The sequence below is a fragment of the Semicossyphus pulcher genome, unplaced genomic scaffold, assembly GCF_022749685.1.
Source record: "Semicossyphus pulcher isolate SPU_LCO1_2020_fin unplaced genomic scaffold, fSemPul1.0.p SCAF_15, whole genome shotgun sequence".
Taxonomy (NCBI): Eukaryota; Metazoa; Chordata; class Actinopteri; order Labriformes; family Labridae; genus Semicossyphus; species Semicossyphus pulcher.
Window position 1 is genome coordinate 19,714,448 of NW_027211659.1, and position 21,120 is coordinate 19,735,567.

The following is a 21,120-nucleotide window of genomic DNA, read 5'->3' on the forward strand; positions in this document are numbered from 1 at the left end:
TCTGTCACAGAGCTCTAAGATTCATCACAAACAGTAAACCTCTCACACATCACTGCAGTCATTAGTAAAATGGTCATCACTATTGATGCGCAGAACATTGCAATGGAATAGCTTCATTTACAAATCCATGCTCAGACTGTTTCATTTAATTATCCATCTACATCTCACATAAACAGTGCTGCTACAGCTTACGCTCTTATCACTTTGTCCACCCCATCAGTCCTTACTGAATTTGGTAAAAAGGCCTTTTCCTACTCTGCCCCAACCTGGAACACACAACAGCAGAATTTTAAGCTGTCCAGCTTAATTCCATTAGGGAATTAAAACAAAAAACAAAGAGAGAGCGTCTGTGGGAACTTGCTCAAGTACCATGTATCTTTTATTAACTCTTCTGCATTCATCACTTTAATGATTTTATTATTGTTTTGTATCTCTGTATTGAATGTCCTGTCTGTCTGTAAGTCTGTGTTGTTGCTGCTGTCTAAGCAGGTCTCTCTTGAGAATGAGACCACGTGAGAATGAGATTACCTGTCTAAAAAAAGGCAAAAATAAATAAATAAAACAAAATAAAACATACTTTCTAAAAGAGGTTGAAAATAGATATAAGGAAATGCAGCCACTGTGACTATGGCACATCTGTCTACAGATCCAAGCAGAACATTTTAATAGAGTGAATTTTGTTTCCAGCGATATTCCAAACGAGAATATCAACAAAATGTCTCCAATAGGTACTTTTTCACTTTTGATTTGACATGTTTAAGTAAAAGTAGGTGAGAAAAGACTGAGAGTACACACTGCGAGGTGCACAGTGATGCTTATCAGGTATTTTCTACAAATCATAAATGGAAGAACCACACCTTGTGTAAACCACAAACACTATCCTCTTGTCTCAGCAGAAATTAGCAAATTTATCATGGTGAATTGAGTGCACTTATTATCGCCACCTTATCAAATAACCCTGAACTCTGGAAACTGATATTGAGTTGCCAATAACTTTTTTTCACCTCTATGATAATAAACAATATGCTGTTACTTAATAGGAATGAGTTACTTATTAACTCTTCTATTGGTTGAGTATTGGTAACTTTTATACAACTATATCAGGGTTTTGTGAGGTTGGTCTACTTGCCGGTGAATATTCTATCCCAACAAGATTGCAAGACAAGTGGTATAGTTCTGCTCATCAAATTAGTAGAAGACAAACAACAGGGCTTGTGCCTTGACATGTAAGAAAAATAAGCAAGATAAATTCATATACACATCTGTTTAAATAATGTTAATACAATGTTCCACATCACAATCCATGTAGTGTTAAGAGCTAGAATGTTTAGTGAAATGAAATGCCATCCTGTACAGCAATATGGTCTTTGATATAGTTAACCAACAGAATATATCTACTCAGGGGGGTTTATGGCAGACATATTTTTGACTCTGTGGGAAGGTCATGATGTTTTAATTGCCAGAGAAGGACGGAGGAGAGGGACATTGGTTAGCCTGTTTATCCAGCTCACATGGAAGTCCATGCAGGAAAAAAACAGCTGGAATGGAAAGGAGATGAGCCAGGATGGGGCCGCAGGGAGGGAAGGGATTAGCCCTCTCCCCTCAGCTGACCTCTCACAACCTTTCACCTGTAGTGAGGTAAAGTTTACTAAACGTTCCACAGTGACAAACATATCTGTGATTTTTGGTGGCTTGAGGAACAGTCCATCTCTCAGCTGGTTAAATCATTCACACATCCAGGTCAGCTCTGGTAAAGGGCACCTGGTACACCTCAGTCTTGAAGCCCTCTGAGCTGCGGATCAACAGGCTGCTGTCAGTCAGTGTAAGCCAGGCAAGCAATTATTTTGAGCAAATTGAGGAATTCAAAAGATGGTTACAAATGTGTTTGTGCTGCTCTGGAGAGGCCATTTTCTCATTGAATCATTGAAAACAAAAAAACAAAAAAATAAAAAACATATAGATCCATAACAATTACCAGACTGTCAGTCAGTTAACCCTAATATCCATTTATGACAACTTCTCACAGTATGAGTATGTTGCTCAGTGCAAGAGATTTACAAGTTTGGAATAGAAAATGGGCCAGTTTCCTGCCAGCTCTTATGTAGGTCATTAACCTGCAAAGCTAGAGAAAGGTCAAGATCTTGCTTTACAAGTTGCTGAAGATACTGGATGCTGTGTCCACCTGTGGCAGACATGCGTAGGCTGGTAATTAAGGCAATGCAAGCCAGGTTTGAACCCTTTAGAAGTCTAAGGATGACATTTTAGGAATCAGTAGGTTCAAAGCCCACCAGCTTGTAAATTTTGTTTTCCAAGGCAAGTTCAAGGCAATTGTAGAATTTTTTTTATGAGTAGCTTTATTCAAAGTTGAGGTGAAAGGCTGCTGTCACAGAAATTAAGATTAAAACCATAGGACACTGTAACAGTTTAACAACAATAAAACACATTTCTTACCTTTGAAAACAAAGCAAAATTGTAAGTATAGAAACAGCCTGGCCCTGTTCACATCCTTACTGTCCCAAACTGTGTCCAGGCAAACTCATCATTTTACATAAGGTTAAGGTTCTCCATCCACAGTCCACACTTGGTGAGACTAGCTGTTCCAGGTGGATCTGCTCTGGAGACAGTGTTTTCAAACAGTTCAACTTTCCAGTTAAAAAAATCAAGTAAATATGTGCTTTCAAATTTAGCCAGGGGATTCACACGTAGGGGTTTAAATAAAACTTCGGCACTGATATTCTTGTTATCATAATATTCTCATTGTTAATTTACTTGACTAAACTAATACTGTATTCAGTTCAACAACCAGTGCAACAGTTACTCTCAGAAGAAGCTTGTTCAGGTTAAGCAAGTTGTAGGTGAGGATAAAATCCCACAAATGACATCATTGCTTCAATGCTATCCTTTCAAAAGAGGAGGGCCATGGTATCATATTACAAGCTTTGCATGCGACCAGTTCCTTTGCAATGATTGTGGAATGTGTGTGTGTGTGTGTGTGTGTGTGTGTGGTGTCAGACTACAGAGTATACAGAGAGATAAAAGAGGGAACATGCAGTGGCCCATTAATCAAGCATGTGTCGGTTTTCCAGGGGATGGGTTGAAAGAACAGCCAAAGTAAACAGAGAGGACTTTGCACGAATAAGTAAGCTGAAAGCATGCATGGACACAATGACTTGCAAATCATACTGACCGCCAGAGAGTTCTGCTACATTAAAAACAGAAAATGGGATTGGGATTAAGATAAACATATTGTGTTAATAATACTTTGACCTCTTGCATACATGATCACAAAACTGAACACACATTACAATATGATAGATAAAGCTTCATTATTTTACTTGTAAATATATTGAATATTTACAAATGAAAACACTCAAACATGATGAGAAAGAAATGAAACTAAAAAAAACCCCACAATATTCCAGAAGAAAATGCTTTAACTGAAGACAACTCTTCATTCTAGACTTCTCTGCCAATTCCACTGGCAATCTCCATTCAAGCTATCTTCCGGTGGTTACATAATAGCCCTACAGCATACACAGCCACTTCCTACAGACTTTAAACACATACTTACTCACACATGCACACACATAAAGCTGCCTCTTTACAACAGCTACCACAAGCTCTCACAGCAAGCCAGCTTGCAGAACAGCAAGAAAGCAATGAGCAGCGGGGTGTGGTTTCCGACTCTGGGGCTGGTAGCCTGGCTGTGCTGCCTCAGTCTGGGGCCCGTTCAAGGGGGGAAGGTGCTGGTTTTGCCTGTTGATGGAAGCCACTGGCTTAGCATGAAGATACTGGTGAAAGAGCTGAAGAACCGGGGTCATGAGGTCTTGGTGCTGGTGCCGGACAGCAGCATGTTGATCCGCAGCTCAGAGAGCTTCAACACTGAGGTGTACAAGGTGCTCTTTACCCAAGCTGACCTGGATGAACGACTGAACCAGCTGACTGATGGACTGTTCCTCAAGCCGCCAAAAGTGACGGATATGTTTGTCAATGTGGAACGTTTGGTAAACTTTACTTCATTACAGGTGAAAGGTTGTGAGAGTTTGCTGAACAACCACCCTTTAATGAGTCGGCTGAGGGGAGAGGGCTTTGATCTTGTGCTAACTGACCCCTTCCTTCCCTGCGGCCCCATCCTGGCTCGTCTCCTGTCGATTCCAGCTGTTTATTTCCTGCGTGGACTTCCATGTGAGCTGGATACAAAGGCTAACCAGAGCCCATCTCCTCCATCCTATGTTCCTGTGGCCTTCTCTGGCAATTCAAACATCATGACCTTCCCACAGAGAGTCAAAAATGTGTTTATGTCTTTTGTTGAGTCCTACATGTGCAGAATAATCTACGTCCACTTTGACGATCTAGTCAGCAGATATTTAGAAGACAAGATGACCTACAAGGAACTTATTAGTCATGGTGCTATATGGCTTCTCAGATATGACTTTACATTTGAATGGCCTAAACCCATCATGCCAAATGTGGCTTTTATTGGAGGTATCAATTGTGCAAAGAAGGCTCCTCTGTCAGCGGTGAGTATTCAGAGAAACATCTGTAATCACTAAAGGCAAATCACACATACTTGCTTTGTTTTTAGCCAGGCTAAGTGCATGCTCACACTGCACAAAATTTACTTTAATAAATAGTTGCCTCCAGTTCACTTCCATTCTTAGTAAGCAGAAGAGCAAATAAAACATGTGCATTTGGCAGCACAGCAGATATGCATCGTTGCTTCACCCAGAGATTGACTTTAGTAAATTTTGAACACCGAAGTCACAGCCTCAATCAGTTATTAGTTTTATATTAAAAATTGGTCAACTGACAGTGTGTAATCTGAAAGAGGTTACTGATAGTGATAAACCTATTGCAACTTACTAACCAAGGTGTTTAGGTGTCACAGTAGTTCTTGCTAACTCTGCTCTCATCATTACTTTTACAACAGGAGTTTCACATCTTAAAAAAAAACAAATGCTTCGACAAAGTTAGCAACCACTTTACTTAAGTAGAGGATCATCTGACCCACAAATGCTAAATATTTTTCCCACGTTGCTCCCAGACCAAAACTTAGGCAAAGGGAAAGTGCAAACTTATATATGGAAATATGGATATTTCAGCTTATTGTTCACTTGGATAAATAATCTATTGGTTCTTGTACAGTATGTTTTGAACCAATCCGAGACTTGTTTGACAACACTTGTGTTTTGTAAACAGTATTATAAAAAGGATTCAGGATTTTTTAAGGTAATTTTGTTTTTCAAACTTCCTGCAGGAATTAAAGGAATTTGTGGATGGCTCTGGAGATGATGGCTTCATTGTCTTTACCCTAGGCTCGATAGTGTCCAACATGCCTGAGGAGAAAGCTAAACAGTTCTTTGAGGCCTTTCGGCAAATGCCTCAAAGGGTAACTATAACTTTCACTGATTAACTCAATTCACTTCAGTCTAACAGCATTTGTTTACGTACCTTTTCTATGCAAAGTTTTGTGATGACTTCTTTTTCCTCTCTCAAACATTTACATAATTAGATCGTATTCACACTCACTCAACGCTCAAATCAATTTTAACATTGTACTCTGTCCCCTGCCCTGCCTTCTTGTGAATGTGACAAACTCTCAGTTCATTAAATAAATAGTACACATCAAATGTTAAAAATGCAGAGGTATTATTTATGTTTCAGGTTTTGTGGAGATACACAGGAGTCTTGCCTAAGGATATACCGAAAAATGTCAAACTAATGAAATGGTTACCTCAGAATGACCTCCTAGGTATGTTAAGTTTTAACCAGACAGGTGTTTAAGAAGCCTATATAAATCATACCATTCAAACCAATGAATGTATATATAGAACTAATCAAAGTCTAGACCTGCTATTGGTTTGTGGTTGAATCTAACTTTAATTGTGGTTGTTCCTGTGCTCCTCAGCCCATCCCAAAGCTAAAGTCTTCATCACTCATGGAGGAACACACGGTATCTACGAGAGTATTTGTAATGCTGTACCCATGTTGATGTTTCCACTGTTCGGGGACCAGAGTGACAATGTACACAACATGGTGGCACGCGGTGTTGCAGAGAAACTCGGGATTTATGATGTGACAACTGAACAACTATTGGCTGCACTAAATAAAATCATCCATGAGAAAAGGTAAGTCAAATCATTTTAATTTATTAGAACATACTGTGTTGCCTTGAGCTTTTCAGAAAGGTATCAAGTGCATTTCCTTCCTCATTAAACACTTGCAAAACCAAGTAACTTTGTCTTCCTCTGTGTTTGTTTGACAAAACAAACTACATTTCTTGACATATTTCCAGCGTCTAAATATCAAAGGAATATTGTGAAACCCTTGGCAGAACTGTATGTTGGGCCACCCATGTGTGCGTATGTGCAGCTGATCAATTAAATGTGGACAGAGTCATAAGAGTTAAATAACACAAGTAGAAAACTCCAAAAGGAACCTCTAAGAAGGTACAATTTATAAAACCCGAGAACCAACAATATTTGGAAAAAAGAATGACTTTTTTTTATTTTTATTGAAAAAAATACTTAATTTGTCTTCACATGAAAAAGTGATTTGTTGGATGCACAATGGCAATCCCGCCCACACACAGGTTGCAACTTATGCTTGCCATAACAACTGTATTGTGAGAGAGTGTATAGACTGTGCTTGATTAATATCTTCTGTCAAGTCATGTTTACATTCAGTGTCTCAAAAGAACACGTTGTGTGTGTCCTTTAGGAGAACTAATGTGTTGCATTCTTACTCATTTTCAAGCCAATTTTTAAAATCGTTTCACTTTTGCATAGATTACAGTTCATTTATAATTTATAATTTTTTATTAACTTTTGGTTTATACTTTTAAAAATATTTTTTCATAACGTATCGTATGTATGTATTCTAAATGAAAATCACATTTACAGTATGTGGAAATGAATAAATTAACTCCTGCACTGTCTTAGTCATTGCGGTGCGGTCAGTTGTCCCTATACTGTGTAGAGAGTGATGCTTTTTAATGAAAAATGAAATTCTTAAGCTTAAACATCTGCTGTATTTATATTTCAAATAATAATATTAAATATTATACATATATTTGTTTTGCTGAGTCAGTCTACTCAAGGTTGCATTCAATAACCTACCGAAAGGGTTACCAATTCTTACTACTTCTGTTCATAAATCTTTTGGATCATGTATAATGTAATTAGTGTTTTTTAATCAAAATATTCCATCTCTCTAGTTACAAAGAAAAGATGGTGGAAATATCTGAGTTACACCTGGACCGGCCTGTTCAGCCTCTGGACCTAGCTGTTTTCTGGACTGAGTTTGTCATGAGACACAAAGGAGCAGAACACCTAAGGGTTGCTGCACATGAATTGAACTGGATTCAGTACCATTCCCTGGATGTCATGGGCTTCTTTGTCCTCATTCTCTTAACTGTTCTGTGGCTGACACTCAGATGCTGCTCATTCTGCTTTCGCAAGTGTTGCAGAAAGGAGAGTGCAAAAAGGAAGAAAGAGTAGTTTTCCTAATTACACATTCATCAGGGTTTTAAATTCTGCTGTGAGGTAAATAATGGAGGTTAAAACACTGCAATGACTTTTCAAACTGGTGTGCTGTATTAAAAGATTATGTATGTGATGTGTATTTCAAATCACAGCCAAGTTGCCATTACTTCTTTGTCAATGTGTAACATAATGCCAAACGCATCCTCTAAATAACAAACTTTGGACCAAATAAAAGTCGTTTAAAAACAACCCTGAATTTATTTATTTTTTTCAACTTTATAGCAATTATCAAATTATTTGTTTGTCAGATCAATATTTTATGAAGATCTTTAAAGTGGATTCTTTGATTTTCTATTTGTGGAATGGACAGGGTCTATGCAACCTACTTAAGTTATGTAAATGGCTGGCGGAAGCCATATATATGATAATTTTTTATCGATTTATGATTAAGAGGGCCATAATGTACACTAACTATTAAGCAACACTTATAGTAAGTAGTTGGTTAATTCTATACACTGTCTCATTTTAAGTCTTTTGGGGAATACGATCTGATCAGGATAGCGAATAATAGATCATTTGTGTTTGCAGTTCCCTTTTCAATTGACTTCCGTCCTGCCAATAATACTTGGCGCAGGCTATGATGATTAACAGGACAGTTAGTCTTGCAAAGCTGATAGTTAACTACTATATCCATGTGGAATGACAAAAGACATTGAGAAAATTAGTGTTGTGGCACAGGTTGGTGAGATGAAGAGGAGAGTGGAGTGTAGACGCAGCAGCGAAAATGTAAGCACAGCAAAAAAACATGCACAAATGAGTGAAAAAGAAACTCCAATTTTGCTGGATGGTATGAAGCTGTTGCAGACAGTGACAAAAAGCATTTTGTTGTTTTTGCAACATACAGATGGTGTCTGAGATCACAGTATTAAAAATAATGCCAAATCAAAAAAAACTCCAGCTAGAGACCAGCTAGAAACAGCAGGAAAAACAGCAGAGGTAAAGCCAGCAGAGTTCTAGCAGAGCACAACATGGATCTAATAGCAGACATCTTTAATGACTCTAAAACAACACAGAAAATAAGCCCTGGCCCCACAAGATAGATGCCATAGCCAAGCATGAAAAGTCTTTCACAAATCCTGAAAGAAAGAAAAAAATCAGCATTATGCGGCTGAGTCAACCAACACTAAGAATATTAAAACCCCTATATTGTTGTTTTATTTATTTATTTTAACAGGGCAAAAACAAGTTTTGAAAACTGGTGGTCATCTTCACAGACCAACACGTGTATTTTGTCAGAGAGCGAGTGAGTAAGGACAGGCTTTACAAGGTAATGATTAATGGTCATTCACTGAAACAGTCATGGTGCTAGACAGTGTTGTTGAACCTGTGTGCTCTACCAGGGACAAAGAATGTTTGAAAGGTACTGTGGAAGGGTTTTCAGCTGGTTGCCATCCGGAACCTGACATAATTAGAAATGTATCATGTCAAATCCTACAAAATGAGACAAGATGTACCCGGGTGTAACAGTATTGAATCTGGTTCAGTGGTCAAAGATTGCACGAGCCATCCAGACAGATTTTTGTGTACACTGTCAAAGTTTCTTCAGGTGCAAACTGAGAAATCAAGAAACACTTCAACTTTGATGATGACCTCTTGCCCCCCTGCTACTGTGAGCGATGCCAAGGCAGGAGCAGAGCCTCTCTGCTTCCACACATTCAGCAAGTGCCACAGTCCATCGACATGACATATGGCAATAAACTCTCACAACCCTAATCAAAAAACTAAGACAACTGGGAAAGTTTGTCATTGTTGCAACTATTTTTCAGCGATCAAAGACTCATGTAAATGTGTTTTTTACCAAGTGCTGCTGATTAAACAGTACCATGAAACTGGTTCATCACAGGCGTGTATAATGGACTCATGTACAAAAAAAGTAACAAATTAAGCCATCAGGCACTACTCTGGTCTCCTTGACAATATCAAACCTTCCGTTAGACTTTTATCAGTCTCATAACTTTTTTTATTTATTTTTATTATTATTTATTTTAAGAAGGACCATGGAAAATATTAAACATAAATGTTGCCAGTTGATGCATTGTACTAGAGTAAGCTTAAAGCTAATTTTCATCCGCAGTTGAAAGAAGGAACAGAATAGAAACCTTAAGAATAAAAACCCAGCCTAGAAGGGATTAATGTTGTCTCACGCATAAAGGGCATGCCCTGCAGTGAAGAATCTGTGGCAATAACCCTATTAAATATCTCAGCATATGTTTTTAACAAATTATATTCTACAGTATGTTCAACAGCAAGTGATTTAAACCTGCCAGAGCTGGTAGTAATGGTTATTATTGTCATGGTAGCAAACAATGAACACTGACTCAAACAAGGGTCAGGCAAAAGCATAAAGACACCTTTAGACTATATCCACACTGACCCAGTTTCAATTTGAAGTTATAGATTAAAATCAACCCACTCTGAAGGAGATAAATAAGTTATCACATATCAGTTGGAACACCATATAAGCTGTCAAAGGTACTTGCTTCAGTTCTCATTGGCCCACACCATGTCCAGGCAAACTAAATATTGTATTATATGTCATGTTGTTTGTGACTTTAATGAACCAACTAAACCCCTCAAATTCTTAGAATACAAATGTTCTTGTTCTAGATATTTGACAAGGAATTTTAACTAACTCAATTTCAAAACTAGAGCAACAACTAACCTCATGAGCAGCTTCCTCAGGTAAAGCAAGTTGTAACCGAGGGTAACATTCCAGAGATTACATCATTGGTTTGATGTTATCTTCATAGGTCAGGCTTTGCACGCCACCAGTGTCTTTACAATGGTTGTTGGTTAATGTGCGTGCAGGAGTAAAAAGTGGGTGGAGAGAGGGAACAGCCTCTCAGTAAACAGAGTTTAAAGAGATTTGCACAATCACTGGGCCTTTCCAACTGCACACATAGCCAGCATGACTTGCAGGTCATACTGACAGCTCTGCTGGAGAAAGTAAATTAGAATACACACAGAACCTGATACCATGAGAACAAAAACAGAATCGAGACACACAATTTATAAGGTGAAAGTTGCATTAGGTAACTTGTAAAAATACTGAATGTAAATGAACACAAAAAAATATTTCGGGATTGACATGAATTGAAAAGAAAATATATGTTCACTTAGAGAATACTTAACTGGGGACAAATTCTGAGTTCTAGACTTCTCCACAAATTCCACTGGGAATCTCTGAAATCTGGGAAACATAAAGCCTCCTCTGAAAAACAGCCACCACTAGCTCTTAATGCAAGCCAGCTTGCAGTACAACAAGGAAGCAGATCTAGTCAGCGATATTCAGTTTGTTCTTTTGGTATCATTCCAATTTATTTTAGTTTACTATTCTATATCTACTGAACTTTTATTTTTTTTATTTATGCTTTTAATTTTGCTATTTAACATAGACAAAGTCTAAATCAATCCTTTGATTTTAGGACTGAAGTGGGGAAATGGGAAAAAGACAAGAGCATGACACTGCAAGAAAGCAAGCAAGACTCAGCCATTGCTAAATGTAAACTCAGTTGGAGGTATTTAAAGCATCAATTATGTGGTTGTTGGCATCCAGCTATTGTTAGGTGGTGCAATGTCAACTTTGTTGAAAAGCTTTCATACTTTGGAAAATGGGTTTTTAAGCAGTGGACTATTACATAAAGTCTGAAACCACAAGCCCTATAACGGCACTCGACATAGTACTCTGCCTATAGAGTCGTGTACAGCTACTGTTAATTTGATTGTATGTATCAGAGAAGATTCTTCTATTGCAAAAAATTACTTGAACTCAGCGTTGCTGCAGGATTTGCGTGTTGTAAGTTTACATTATTTGTATATGACAAAATCATTTCAGTGTTCAGGATACAGTCTCCTGAAAAATAGGCTTCACCCTGTTAGATATAAACAAAACACTACAGGGTGGATAATGCACTCAACAGGGTCGAACATCTTATAGAAAAGGTATTGAAATGTATATGTTGATATGTAAATATTGAATTGACTATTAAACTCAGTTAAATTTACAAAATGTATAAAAGGAAACACTTGTGTCATAAGTTATAAGATAATTATTAGGCCTTATCACTGACCTACTGCATCACAGGCGCAATATCATTCCCATTGAGGACTCCTCGTGTGACTATGTAGTGACACATGTTCTATTTTCAGCTAAGGATAATTGTTTTCAAAAGGATTGAGGTGTGTTTACTTACCCAAATAGTGGGCAATAATTGCAATTCAGAGTCACAATGATTCGTACAATAGAATATTATGTAACTATATGTCCACCTAAAACAGTATACAAATTATTCTATTCAAACCTCAAACAACAATTTGGGATGCTTAAGTTTAAAGGATGCTTTAAACTTAAAGAAGTATATATGCAAGATGTTATAACAGGACTATTTTCTTTAAGGGTTGCATTTCACACTCTCAGGGCTCTCTTGAGAATAAGTAGTTTATTTTTGTCTCATCGGCACAGGATAAGCAGCCACAAAAACTGTGCAATCCTTTTTAAATTCAGCCTATGGTGTATAGTACATTTTATAGTGTACAGTGAACTACCTAACAGTGAGATCATTGATGATGATTAGATATTGATGATATAACAATTATATGTGTGAAACAACTCAATACCAAATTTAGTTTTATCTAGTCTTATTAAAGCGACTTAAACAAGCTGTAGTAAAAAAACAAAAGATAAAAAGGTGTGAACTCCTTTCCTCGGTGCAAGAGTGGTTTTGACACCTACCCACTGAGTTTCCGTTGTAGGTTGAACACTAAAGGTTGTAGGGGGAGCGCTGTCAGCCAGACTGTTAAGCTTTTGTTCTACAACCATGATGAACGCATATTGCATTGTGTTATTCTTTCAGCTGCTCTCCCTAACTGGTAAGGTAAAATCAAATCTATTTCAAAATAATTGCGGTTATTAAATAAATTGCATTAATAATCTTTAAAACAATATACAGTAAATACAATTTGATTGATTGATTAAAATGTACCTTCTCTCTTTATAAAAGGGTCTTCTGAGAGTGGCATAGTTGGTGGCAGGGTTGCAAAGCCTCATTCCAGGCCCTACATGGCATCACTTAGAGTTGCTGCACAACATAAATGTGGTGGGATACTTATTCGCAAAGACTTTGTTCTGACTGCAGCACACTGCAAACAGTGAGTAAATAATGCATCCATGTAGAATCACCTTTTTTAAGACCCAATCAAGAAACAAGTAAAAGGGAAATAATTATTTTAGTTATGCAAATGTATATTGACATAAATGCTTATGTGACATTTGAAAAGTACTTCTCATAAATTACTTTAATTAGCTTTTACTCAGAAAAAGTTTTATATTTTATATATTTTATAAATGAATGTTTGTCAAAGCCAGGAGACAGGATGATATTTGTTCTGATTTTTATATAGTAATGCTTTAAAGTCAATATAAAATATTTGACTTGTATCAATATTTCCAGTACCGTTCAAAGTGTAAAATGATGAGTAGTATTGTTAAATACATGTACATATTTTCACTCTTTTTCCATGTATGTCAGATCTGACATGACAGTGGTACTTGGAGCACATAACATAAGCAAAAAAGAGAAAAGTCAGCAACTGATCAAAGTGGCTGAGTTCCATCCACATCCTAACTACACTGGAAAATACGATTATGACATCATGTTACTTAAGGTAAAGTAAAATTTGGTAAAATTTAACATCTTAACTTACATGCTGAGAATAAGAATATTTCATATAATTTGCTGTTATTCTTCAAAGTATGTCATGAACTAAATCTTGAACAATTTTTGCTTTTTCTTGCTGATTCTTGTGTACAGCTAAAGCTGCACAATATAACACCTTTGAATTAATACTCATCGGGTGACAATTTGCTGTTACCTCAAAACTCAATGTTGCTTTCATAGGAAAAACACTTTGTAATGTCTCATGGGTCAGCTGTTAAGTGAAGCACGCTGAAAAATAATTGCTAATGCAAACACTAACTGCTATAACTTCCAGTTTTTCTCTGATCTCTTTTGCAGTTAGAAAACAGCGCCACTCTGAATAAATACGTGAAGGCCATTGGATTGCCTAAGAAAAATGGGAAAATCCCAGCCAACATTGACTGTGCCGTTGCTGGTTGGGGCAAAACAGGAGCCAATGAGCCTTCCTCAGATGTACTTAAGGAGACCACAGAAAAGATGCAATTCAGCTTTGAGTGCAAAAAAATATGGGCTGAATACTTCAATAGTCATCACATGATATGCACTAAATTTAGCAAAAAGAAGGGAGGCATTTGCCAGGTAATCAAACAATATGTAAAGCAAACCAACAACTAAGCATGAAGCCATTATATTATATGATATTCAACAAAATACACAAACACCATTTTCTCTTTATTCATGACAAGTGTATTGTCTCATTTTGTTGACTGATCCAACAAGTCTTTGTGTTGCCTTTTTTTCCTAGGGTGATTCCGGTGGACCACTTATCTGCAACAGCAAGCCTCAGGGTATAACAGCTTTCACCCGCAGAAGTGACTGTAATGACCCCAAGTATCCCCATGTCTTCACTAAAATCCATTTCTTTCTGCCCTGGATTAAGAAATTGATGATTGGATAGAGGAAGAAAAGTCCAAGAACATTGCCTGTTCTTACCTTGCTTATTACTAGCATTGCTTACTTAAGGTAACAGGTCAAGAATTTGGTCTTAGTTTAATAGTAAAACAAAGAATTAAAAACATGGAACTTGACAATATATAATTATATAACAAATTCACAACTGTTCATTTATAGCATCTGCCTATATCTTTTCATGCAAAGGCATATCTCTTCATTTCTGAATTGTGCTTTATGCCTTTTTGCAAAATTCCAGTCATTATGTGTTATTATTATGTTTTTTTCCTGCACAAGCTTTATGTAATAGTGGATGAAAAACAGTTCAGAAGGATTTGCATATCGAAGAAATGGAATTTTAAAAATAAAAGTGGGCAGTAAATGTGGACATCAGTCGGTAAGTGTGATGGTTTGCTTGTGGTGTAAAAGCCATAAGGCCTTGGAGTCAAAGCACAGACCACTGCAGTCAGTCATAATGCAAACTTTTGAAGTTGAACCGTTTCCTGTCTGTGAAACCCGTCATCTGCAGAGAAAGTGAAAGAAATGCAACAGTTCAGTTTGAGGCCACAGCTTAGAACTAGCGAGTCACAATTGAAGATAGATTTTTAAGATATTCTTCCACCAAAATAATGACAGAATTGTAATTTGTTGATCTTATTTTTATAAATGAATAAAGGCTTGCAAAGCAAAACTCACCTGACTTGGATCTCTTGTGAAATATCTCTTTTCTATTACCTGTTAGGAGATAGGTTTAATTGTTTTTCAATACAAAACTCACATATCCTTATGCACACTGAAAGAGGAAACAGATTTAATGAAGATAACTTGACAGTTATATTAACTTTGAGTAAGTAACAGATTATGAAGTAAAAAAGGAAGTGACATGATTGTCAAAAAATGGTATTACATTTTGGAAAGTCACATACTCACAGCACTTTTATTTTAACACAGCATGATCACCAAATATTTGAGAAGTAAATAATACATTTAATGCAGGAAAGTATTAAACATTTGATGGTAAGAGGATGCTCAAAGAGATGTTTCAGGTTTTTTGAAGTGGGGCTGTATGAAGTATAATCAGCAATCAGCAGGAAGTAGCAAAACAGCAGCTAAGCTATCTGCCTCTCTACACGTGGTCATGAGAACCTTTAAAAGTCCTAAATATTTTCAAAAAAACAAAAAACATTTTAATTTAGGGGTACTATATTTTTTAATAAAAAGTAATACAGAGCTTAAAGAGCTGTCTGACGTCAAGGTGAAGCTGTGGTTGGTTGGTTGGTTCATACCTTGCAGGAGCATACAAACCTACTTCAAAACTCCCGAACTATTTGAAAGTTAAACCTCCTCTTAGTAGATCCCCACCACAGAGAAGTTAGTGTTAGAGAGACAATGTCAAGAAGGGGGTCATTATTGCCTAACTAAACCTGTTTGCAGGGGGGTCCTGTGTAAACCTCTCAATGTTTTTTTCCACATAACCGTTTGTCAGTTACACGGCAGAAAACCTCAGCAAAGTCTGTTGACATTTTATTTGCGATTAAACAGTCCTGCCACATAGCTAAAATTTTGTAAAGTGTTAACTTCAGTTTTGTTGATGTTTTTGTTGTCCAGCTCTTTTTTAACCTCTATTGTTTTTATATACCGTTTTTGTCTTCCTTTTTTCTTTTCTTATTCTATTAAGGGTTAGGGTTAAGTGTTACCCGACTGACAACTGATAACTTCAAATCGCATAACAGAACGGGGATTTCTCACCTTGTCAAAGAACCTGCTAAGCTTCACTGCATTTGATGTGCCTGCAGCAAGGTATCTTGGGTTTGTGCAGTCCTGGGAAAACAAAATAACACAAACCTCAGAGAAAGTTTTTTTTTATTTTTTTTCTACCAAAAAAACAAATATTTCTGTGTTGACTGTGCATGTGATTATGGCTTCTTTCAAAGTTCTGATGACATAACATTTTCTTTAAAGAAAAATAAACAATCCTGTTTACCATGGGGTCTTTCTTAAATTGTACTTTCTTTGTCACTACCACAAGGTGTCACCAAAGAAAGTATTTTATAAAAAGGGCAACAAAGTTAAAATACGTATCTTCCATTTGCTTTTTTTGTGACAGACAAATAACCAGTGATGTTTTATTTACTTCTAGATGGAAACTCATTGAGAAACTTTTGGGATTTTTGCTTTTTAGGTATGCTGCTACATTACAAATATGTCACAAAGAAGTTTATATATAAAAAAACATGACCACTATTTAAATATCTTGATCTGTGTCTCATATCTGAAAAGGTTATGAGAATAAAATTATATCTCATAAGGCTACTGTATTTCTGCCCATAGTACATATAAATCAATGCAAAACACTTTATGTTGTAGTGACTGGCGGAGTAGGGCAAGATTTATTCCTAAAGCCTGTACAATTATGCAAACTAGACTGATAAATACTTGCATACAATATGAGCTTAGTTTATTTGATGATTGTCAAGGGTGAATGCAAATAGGATATACAATCATGTTTTCCCTTAATTTGAATATGTGGTCTCAAACCTTTGTATATGGAAAATGCAAGTCTGCTTTGTAAGTTTGTGGGCTGAGGATCTACTGATGCAAGTAACAGCATTAATATCAGAATACAGATCCCCATTTGAAAAGAATTTTGATGCTGGGCAAAATGTAGTCCATCTTAATGTCAATAAGTTTAAGCGCAAATTTCTTTTTGTTTAATGGTATGATTTCAGAATTTATCAACAGTCTCGTAAAAGTCTCCAGGGAAGTTTGGTTGCTGTTGCAACAGTGCAAGCAGAACGGAACCAGAAGGGTTTACATGACGATAAGGTTCCTAAACACCTATTCAGGTCAAGGTTTTGTTAGCTTTTTCAAATAGAGACAAGAAGATACAGTATCAGACAAGAATATGCATTAAATTCTATAGGAGTACTGTAAGGCAAGTGTGGTTTCTCTGAGCATGTTATATTGACGCAGAGGGGATAGATTTGGTTTAGGTTTAAGCCCTGTGCATCACATACAGTATATGTCAATTATTTTAAATTAAGAAAACTGTGGTATTGTTTTGTTCCGACCTACAATTAACACAGATGTTTAAGTAGATGGAGAATACGAAAAACAAATTATATGAAACTTGGGACTTATACATTTAAATTTAATGTCCTTAACTCTAGTACTATTGTGATGTGTGGCCAGTACTCATGGCTCCTGAGAGATCCCTCCATACTCGTCTATGCAGAAATAAGAGCTTTGAGACCAAAGATAGAAAACTGTGGATGTGATGTGTCATACTAACTTGCCATTCCAGGATGGCACCAAATGAAAGGCATGTTGCCTGGCTTGAGTTTAAAACTAGATGTCATTGAAACCTCCTGTATCTTTAAAGTGGCTTGTTTTCTTTATAAACCTCATATTTTTCTACCAATATATCATTACTGTTTATATTCAAATAACCAAGCATGGGATAACTCTGCCTGTCTAGGATAAACCAAAACATAGATTCTGGTAAAAAAAATGTTAAGCTCCAAGTGAGCATGGCATGCTTTCAATCATGAAGATAATCTTATAATAGCATGTGTACATTGTCAATAATATTTATATTTTTCCAATGTTGTCCTAGCTTTATAAGTAAGAACTGTTTTTGGTTTACTGAGTGAGTAATCTATGGCATTAACAATATCTATTATGTAGAAATCCTAAATAGATTTATGGCCTATAATGGCAGGCAAGTATAATCAGGAACACCTACTTAATGTAATTATTAATGCCATGAGAATCAGAATCAGATTCAGAAATACTTTATTCACCCCCTGGGGGGAATTTGGGTTTAGGGAGAGGCAAGCTATCTTACTCTTTCTCTATCACCTAACGTAAAATGGCATTGTTTTTATGAAGAGAGACTTGCTAACTGAAAATGAGGATTGGAGGATGAGGATTATTATTTTAGGTTTAATTTTGAAAGGCTTAGTTTGAAGCAAAGCCTTCAGCAAAACTTCTGATGGACTTAACTTTTTCTTTCTCTTCATAAGGTTACACTGTGGACATTAAATTAACTATAATAGGGAGACACTGCGTAAGCTGAACCTCTAAAGTACAATTTTCCTTTCTCAGACTGGATAACTTTACCTGATCACAACATTATTTTGAATTTACATAGAGGAAAATGTTGAAAGAGGCTTAGGTAAGCTGACAATAAGTGATGTTACAATATCACTTGTTGGGTTATTCTGATGTTATAAACATATAAAGTTAAGTGTGAAATTGATTCAGCAGTGTGGAGGAGCACTGACACTCCTTGTTATCGACATATTGTATGTTTAAACCGGAATCAGTAACTCATTAGGGTAATGTTAATAACAATTATATGGTTAATGTTTACAGCTAGCGATCAGTGATTACTTAGTTCAAAGTTCAGCTTGTTTGGTAATTGTTAACTAACAGTAAAGTTACCTAGTTTACTAAGTTTTTGTAGTTATAGTAGACCCATATGTGAAATGTAAATCTCTTACTAACGCATAGAATGTTGTCACATAAAACATTTAGGTTTACTTTCTATTTATTCAATCAAATCTCATCATGTTTGGCCAGCTATCTCTGAATCTTTGAGAAACGTTCTTTGCTAGTTTTTTCTTTGTGTTACATTCCTGTTTGGACAACCCACTGAAAATCTTTTCCACAAAAACAAAAAAAGAATAAATTTGACAAGTTATTGAAGAGTACCCTAGCTTCCTCACCAAGTTCCACCACCCTGGTCAAAAAACCCTTCTCCTATTCTTCTTCTTGCACTTTAATAATGTGCAGAACATTCTAAATCTAAATCATGGAGCCCTTTGGACAATAATTAAAGGCCCTCTTAAAGTTACATGTAACTGGAAAAATGCACTTGCCTTAGTCGAGCTGGATTTATTCTTTTTCTTTTGTGCTCAGTGTCTGTTGGGTTTTATTTTATTTTATTTTATTAACACTATTTTTTTTATTATTATTATTCAAACTGTAAAAGTACCAGGTTTCTTAGCCCTGAAAGAATTAGGGACAAGTCTTTCTCAACTGGCTCAGAATGGTCAAAATTAGGTAGCAAAGGATATCCATCACTAATGCAGCCTGTAAGAGAACAGTATTGCCAGTGTTGTGAAATTGAAAAGGATCTCTGCGTTCCCTATTTTTCACAAAATGTCAAATAACCGAAACAACAGCTTTTTAGTTGAACAATGGTCTTGGGGAAGATAACTGTAACAGAAATGTTTGATCTTATTTAAATGCATAGATGAGGTCAGCAATGTTACAAATTGCCTAAAGGGGGTTAAAGTTTAAAGCTTGAAGGAATAAAAACTTTGACTTACAAGATTGATCTCCTCTGCATTGAAGTCTTCAGACAGGAAGGCTGTGCGAGTAAGAACTTCATTGCGTTTGGTCTCTGGGATCTGGTCAAACTTTGTGCCAATAAGCAGCAAAGGCACTGGGTTCTCAGCAAACTGCTCTCTGTCATAGTCATTGCTGTGGGACAAGATTATGTTTTAACTGCCAAGAAGCCAACTTTTTCAGATACAATTTCATATCTGTAAATTTTACAACTTTGTCAGTGTGTATCTTTTGGGCTATGAAAACAAACAATACCAAGACATCCACTAACCCGTTTGACACAATAACTCCGGTTGGAGAAGAATCCTTATTTAATGCTTCTAGGGACCAACGGTAGAGATTCTGAGAGGATTTCTTATTTGTTAAATCGTGTACCAACATTATTCCTGGAAAAAAACACAAGAACTGTTACAACTAAATAACAGCAACCCTTTTTTTTTTCTTCAAATTTCTTAAATTAATCATGTCAAATTATATTTACCATTAACTGAATTGTAGAAGACAGCTCTGGTGCTTTTGACACTGCTAGCACTGCCAACAGATCCTCCGACATCCCAGAGTTCAATGTAGTAGGTTTTCTCTTCTGGGGTTCCCTCTTTATAGTCTTGGACCTGGTGAAAAGTTATTTTGACCCTTCTATTATTTTAATCCTCTAAGCACATTTTCTCAAGTATTGTACCAAGTAGAGTGTATTGTACTTTATGGTATTATTTCGATTTACTACTACTTTATCTTGGTACTTCAAATTCAGAGCCATTCCTGGAGGGGAGGGGTACAAGCTTAACGTTTACCACTTTTACTTAAAATTAGATTTTACTGAAACAATGAGAAGTTTTTATTTTTTCATTTGCTTACCCGTACATCCACAGAGCAACCAACAGTCCATGATGGATTTCCTAAAACCTGATTCTGACAGAGCAGATGAACCAAGGAAGACTTGCCCACCCCTGCAAAAGACATGAAATTTGGGTTAATGTCAATTTTCTTGGGATTCATTTGAACTCACGCAATAAGCCCTAGGCACAAGGACACACATGATGTCCAGTTGATCATAAAATGTGGCTTTCTTTTACGTTAAAACGGTACTTTCTGCAAGTCAATGGAGAGGTGGTTCATGTTTACATGATGACAAGCCTCGGTTGAAAAAAGACGGCATGGTAACATTAAATCAGTTGTCCTTCCTTACGCCAAACCATTTGCCTTGTAGAAAATCAATACATATCTTTAATGTGTAACATTTCAACAGTTGGTGTTGATTTGTCTTACACTAAGCCTTCTAAAACACAAATGCATCACTTAAATAACGTTAGGTCCCTCAGTGACCGGTGTTAATTACTTGTATATTTAGCTCTGTTTTTATCCAGAAATCACCAGTAGACACGACACGACGTTTTGCCGGTTAACAGAGCCGTTTCTTAAGGCTTTGGATACGAGTTTTAGACCTTAAATTAAAAAATTAAGTGACAACAATATTATCAGAATTCACGAAAAGCTAGCAAAATACATTCATATGGGTCTGAAATAAAAACTTTACTTAGCTTACCGGAATCTCCTAAAACTAATACTTTTACCCTGTCAAGAGAAGCCATTTTTTAGTGCCAACAGTGTCCCGGAAGAAAACAAGGGCAACCCCG

General features: G+C 36.5%; 3 protein-coding genes across 3 annotated transcripts; 2 read left to right on the forward strand and 1 right to left on the reverse strand.

Moving 5' to 3' along the window:
* The first annotated feature begins 3,620 nt into the window (after positions 1-3,620).
* Positions 3,621-7,716, forward strand: LOC138592120 (UDP-glucuronosyltransferase-like). Its single transcript, XM_069662754.1, has 5 exons — positions 3,621-4,520; positions 5,258-5,389; positions 5,665-5,752; positions 5,909-6,128; positions 7,217-7,716. Exons 1-5 carry the CDS (start codon positions 3,660-3,662, stop codon positions 7,497-7,499), a joined length of 1,584 nt encoding a protein of 527 aa, XP_069518855.1. The 5' UTR covers positions 3,621-3,659; the 3' UTR covers positions 7,500-7,716.
* A 4,635-nt stretch (positions 7,717-12,351) lies between these two features.
* On the forward strand, positions 12,352-14,796 carry LOC138592123 (granzyme B-like). The gene is made up of 5 exons (XM_069662756.1): positions 12,352-12,413; positions 12,545-12,692; positions 13,073-13,208; positions 13,559-13,819; positions 13,986-14,796. The coding sequence occupies exons 1-5, from the start codon at positions 12,362-12,364 to the stop codon at positions 14,136-14,138; spliced, it is 750 nt and encodes a 249-aa protein (XP_069518857.1). The 5' UTR covers positions 12,352-12,361; the 3' UTR covers positions 14,139-14,796.
* On the reverse strand, positions 13,879-21,113 carry rabl3 (RAB, member of RAS oncogene family-like 3). Its single transcript, XM_069662755.1, has 8 exons — positions 21,030-21,113; positions 20,342-20,433; positions 19,968-20,097; positions 19,758-19,872; positions 19,468-19,621; positions 15,881-15,952; positions 14,828-14,866; positions 13,879-14,654 (listed from the first exon to the last, which is right to left on the reverse strand). Exons 1-8 carry the CDS (start codon positions 21,073-21,075, stop codon positions 14,598-14,600), a joined length of 705 nt encoding a protein of 234 aa, XP_069518856.1. The 5' UTR covers positions 21,076-21,113; the 3' UTR covers positions 13,879-14,597.
* Positions 21,114-21,120: the final 7 nt, after the last annotated feature.

Coding starts and splice junctions, on each gene's coding strand:
- LOC138592123 (XM_069662756.1), top strand. CDS start 12,362: ATGATGAACGCATATTGCATTGTGTTATTCTTTCAGCTGCTCTCCCTA. Junction 12,414..12,544: donor TCAGCTGCTCTCCCTAACTG/GTAAGGTAAAAT, acceptor TCTTTATAAAAG/GGTCTTCTGAGAGTGGCATA. Junction 12,693..13,072: donor ACTGCAGCACACTGCAAACA/GTGAGTAAATAA, acceptor CATGTATGTCAG/ATCTGACATGACAGTGGTAC.
- rabl3 (XM_069662755.1), bottom strand. CDS start 21,075: ATGGCTTCTCTTGACAGGGTAAAAGTATTAGTTTTAGGAGATTCCG. Junction 20,098..20,341: donor GTTGCTCTGTGGATGTACGG/GTAAGCAAATGA, acceptor ACTTTTCACCAG/GTCCAAGACTATAAAGAGGG. Junction 19,873..19,967: donor CTTCTACAATTCAGTTAATG/GTAAATATAATT, acceptor GTTTTTTTCCAG/GAATAATGTTGGTACACGAT.
- LOC138592120 (XM_069662754.1), top strand. CDS start 3,660: ATGAGCAGCGGGGTGTGGTTTCCGACTCTGGGGCTGGTAGCCTGGCTG. Junction 5,390..5,664: donor TTCGGCAAATGCCTCAAAGG/GTAACTATAACT, acceptor TTTATGTTTCAG/GTTTTGTGGAGATACACAGG. Junction 5,753..5,908: donor ACCTCAGAATGACCTCCTAG/GTATGTTAAGTT, acceptor TGTGCTCCTCAG/CCCATCCCAAAGCTAAAGTC.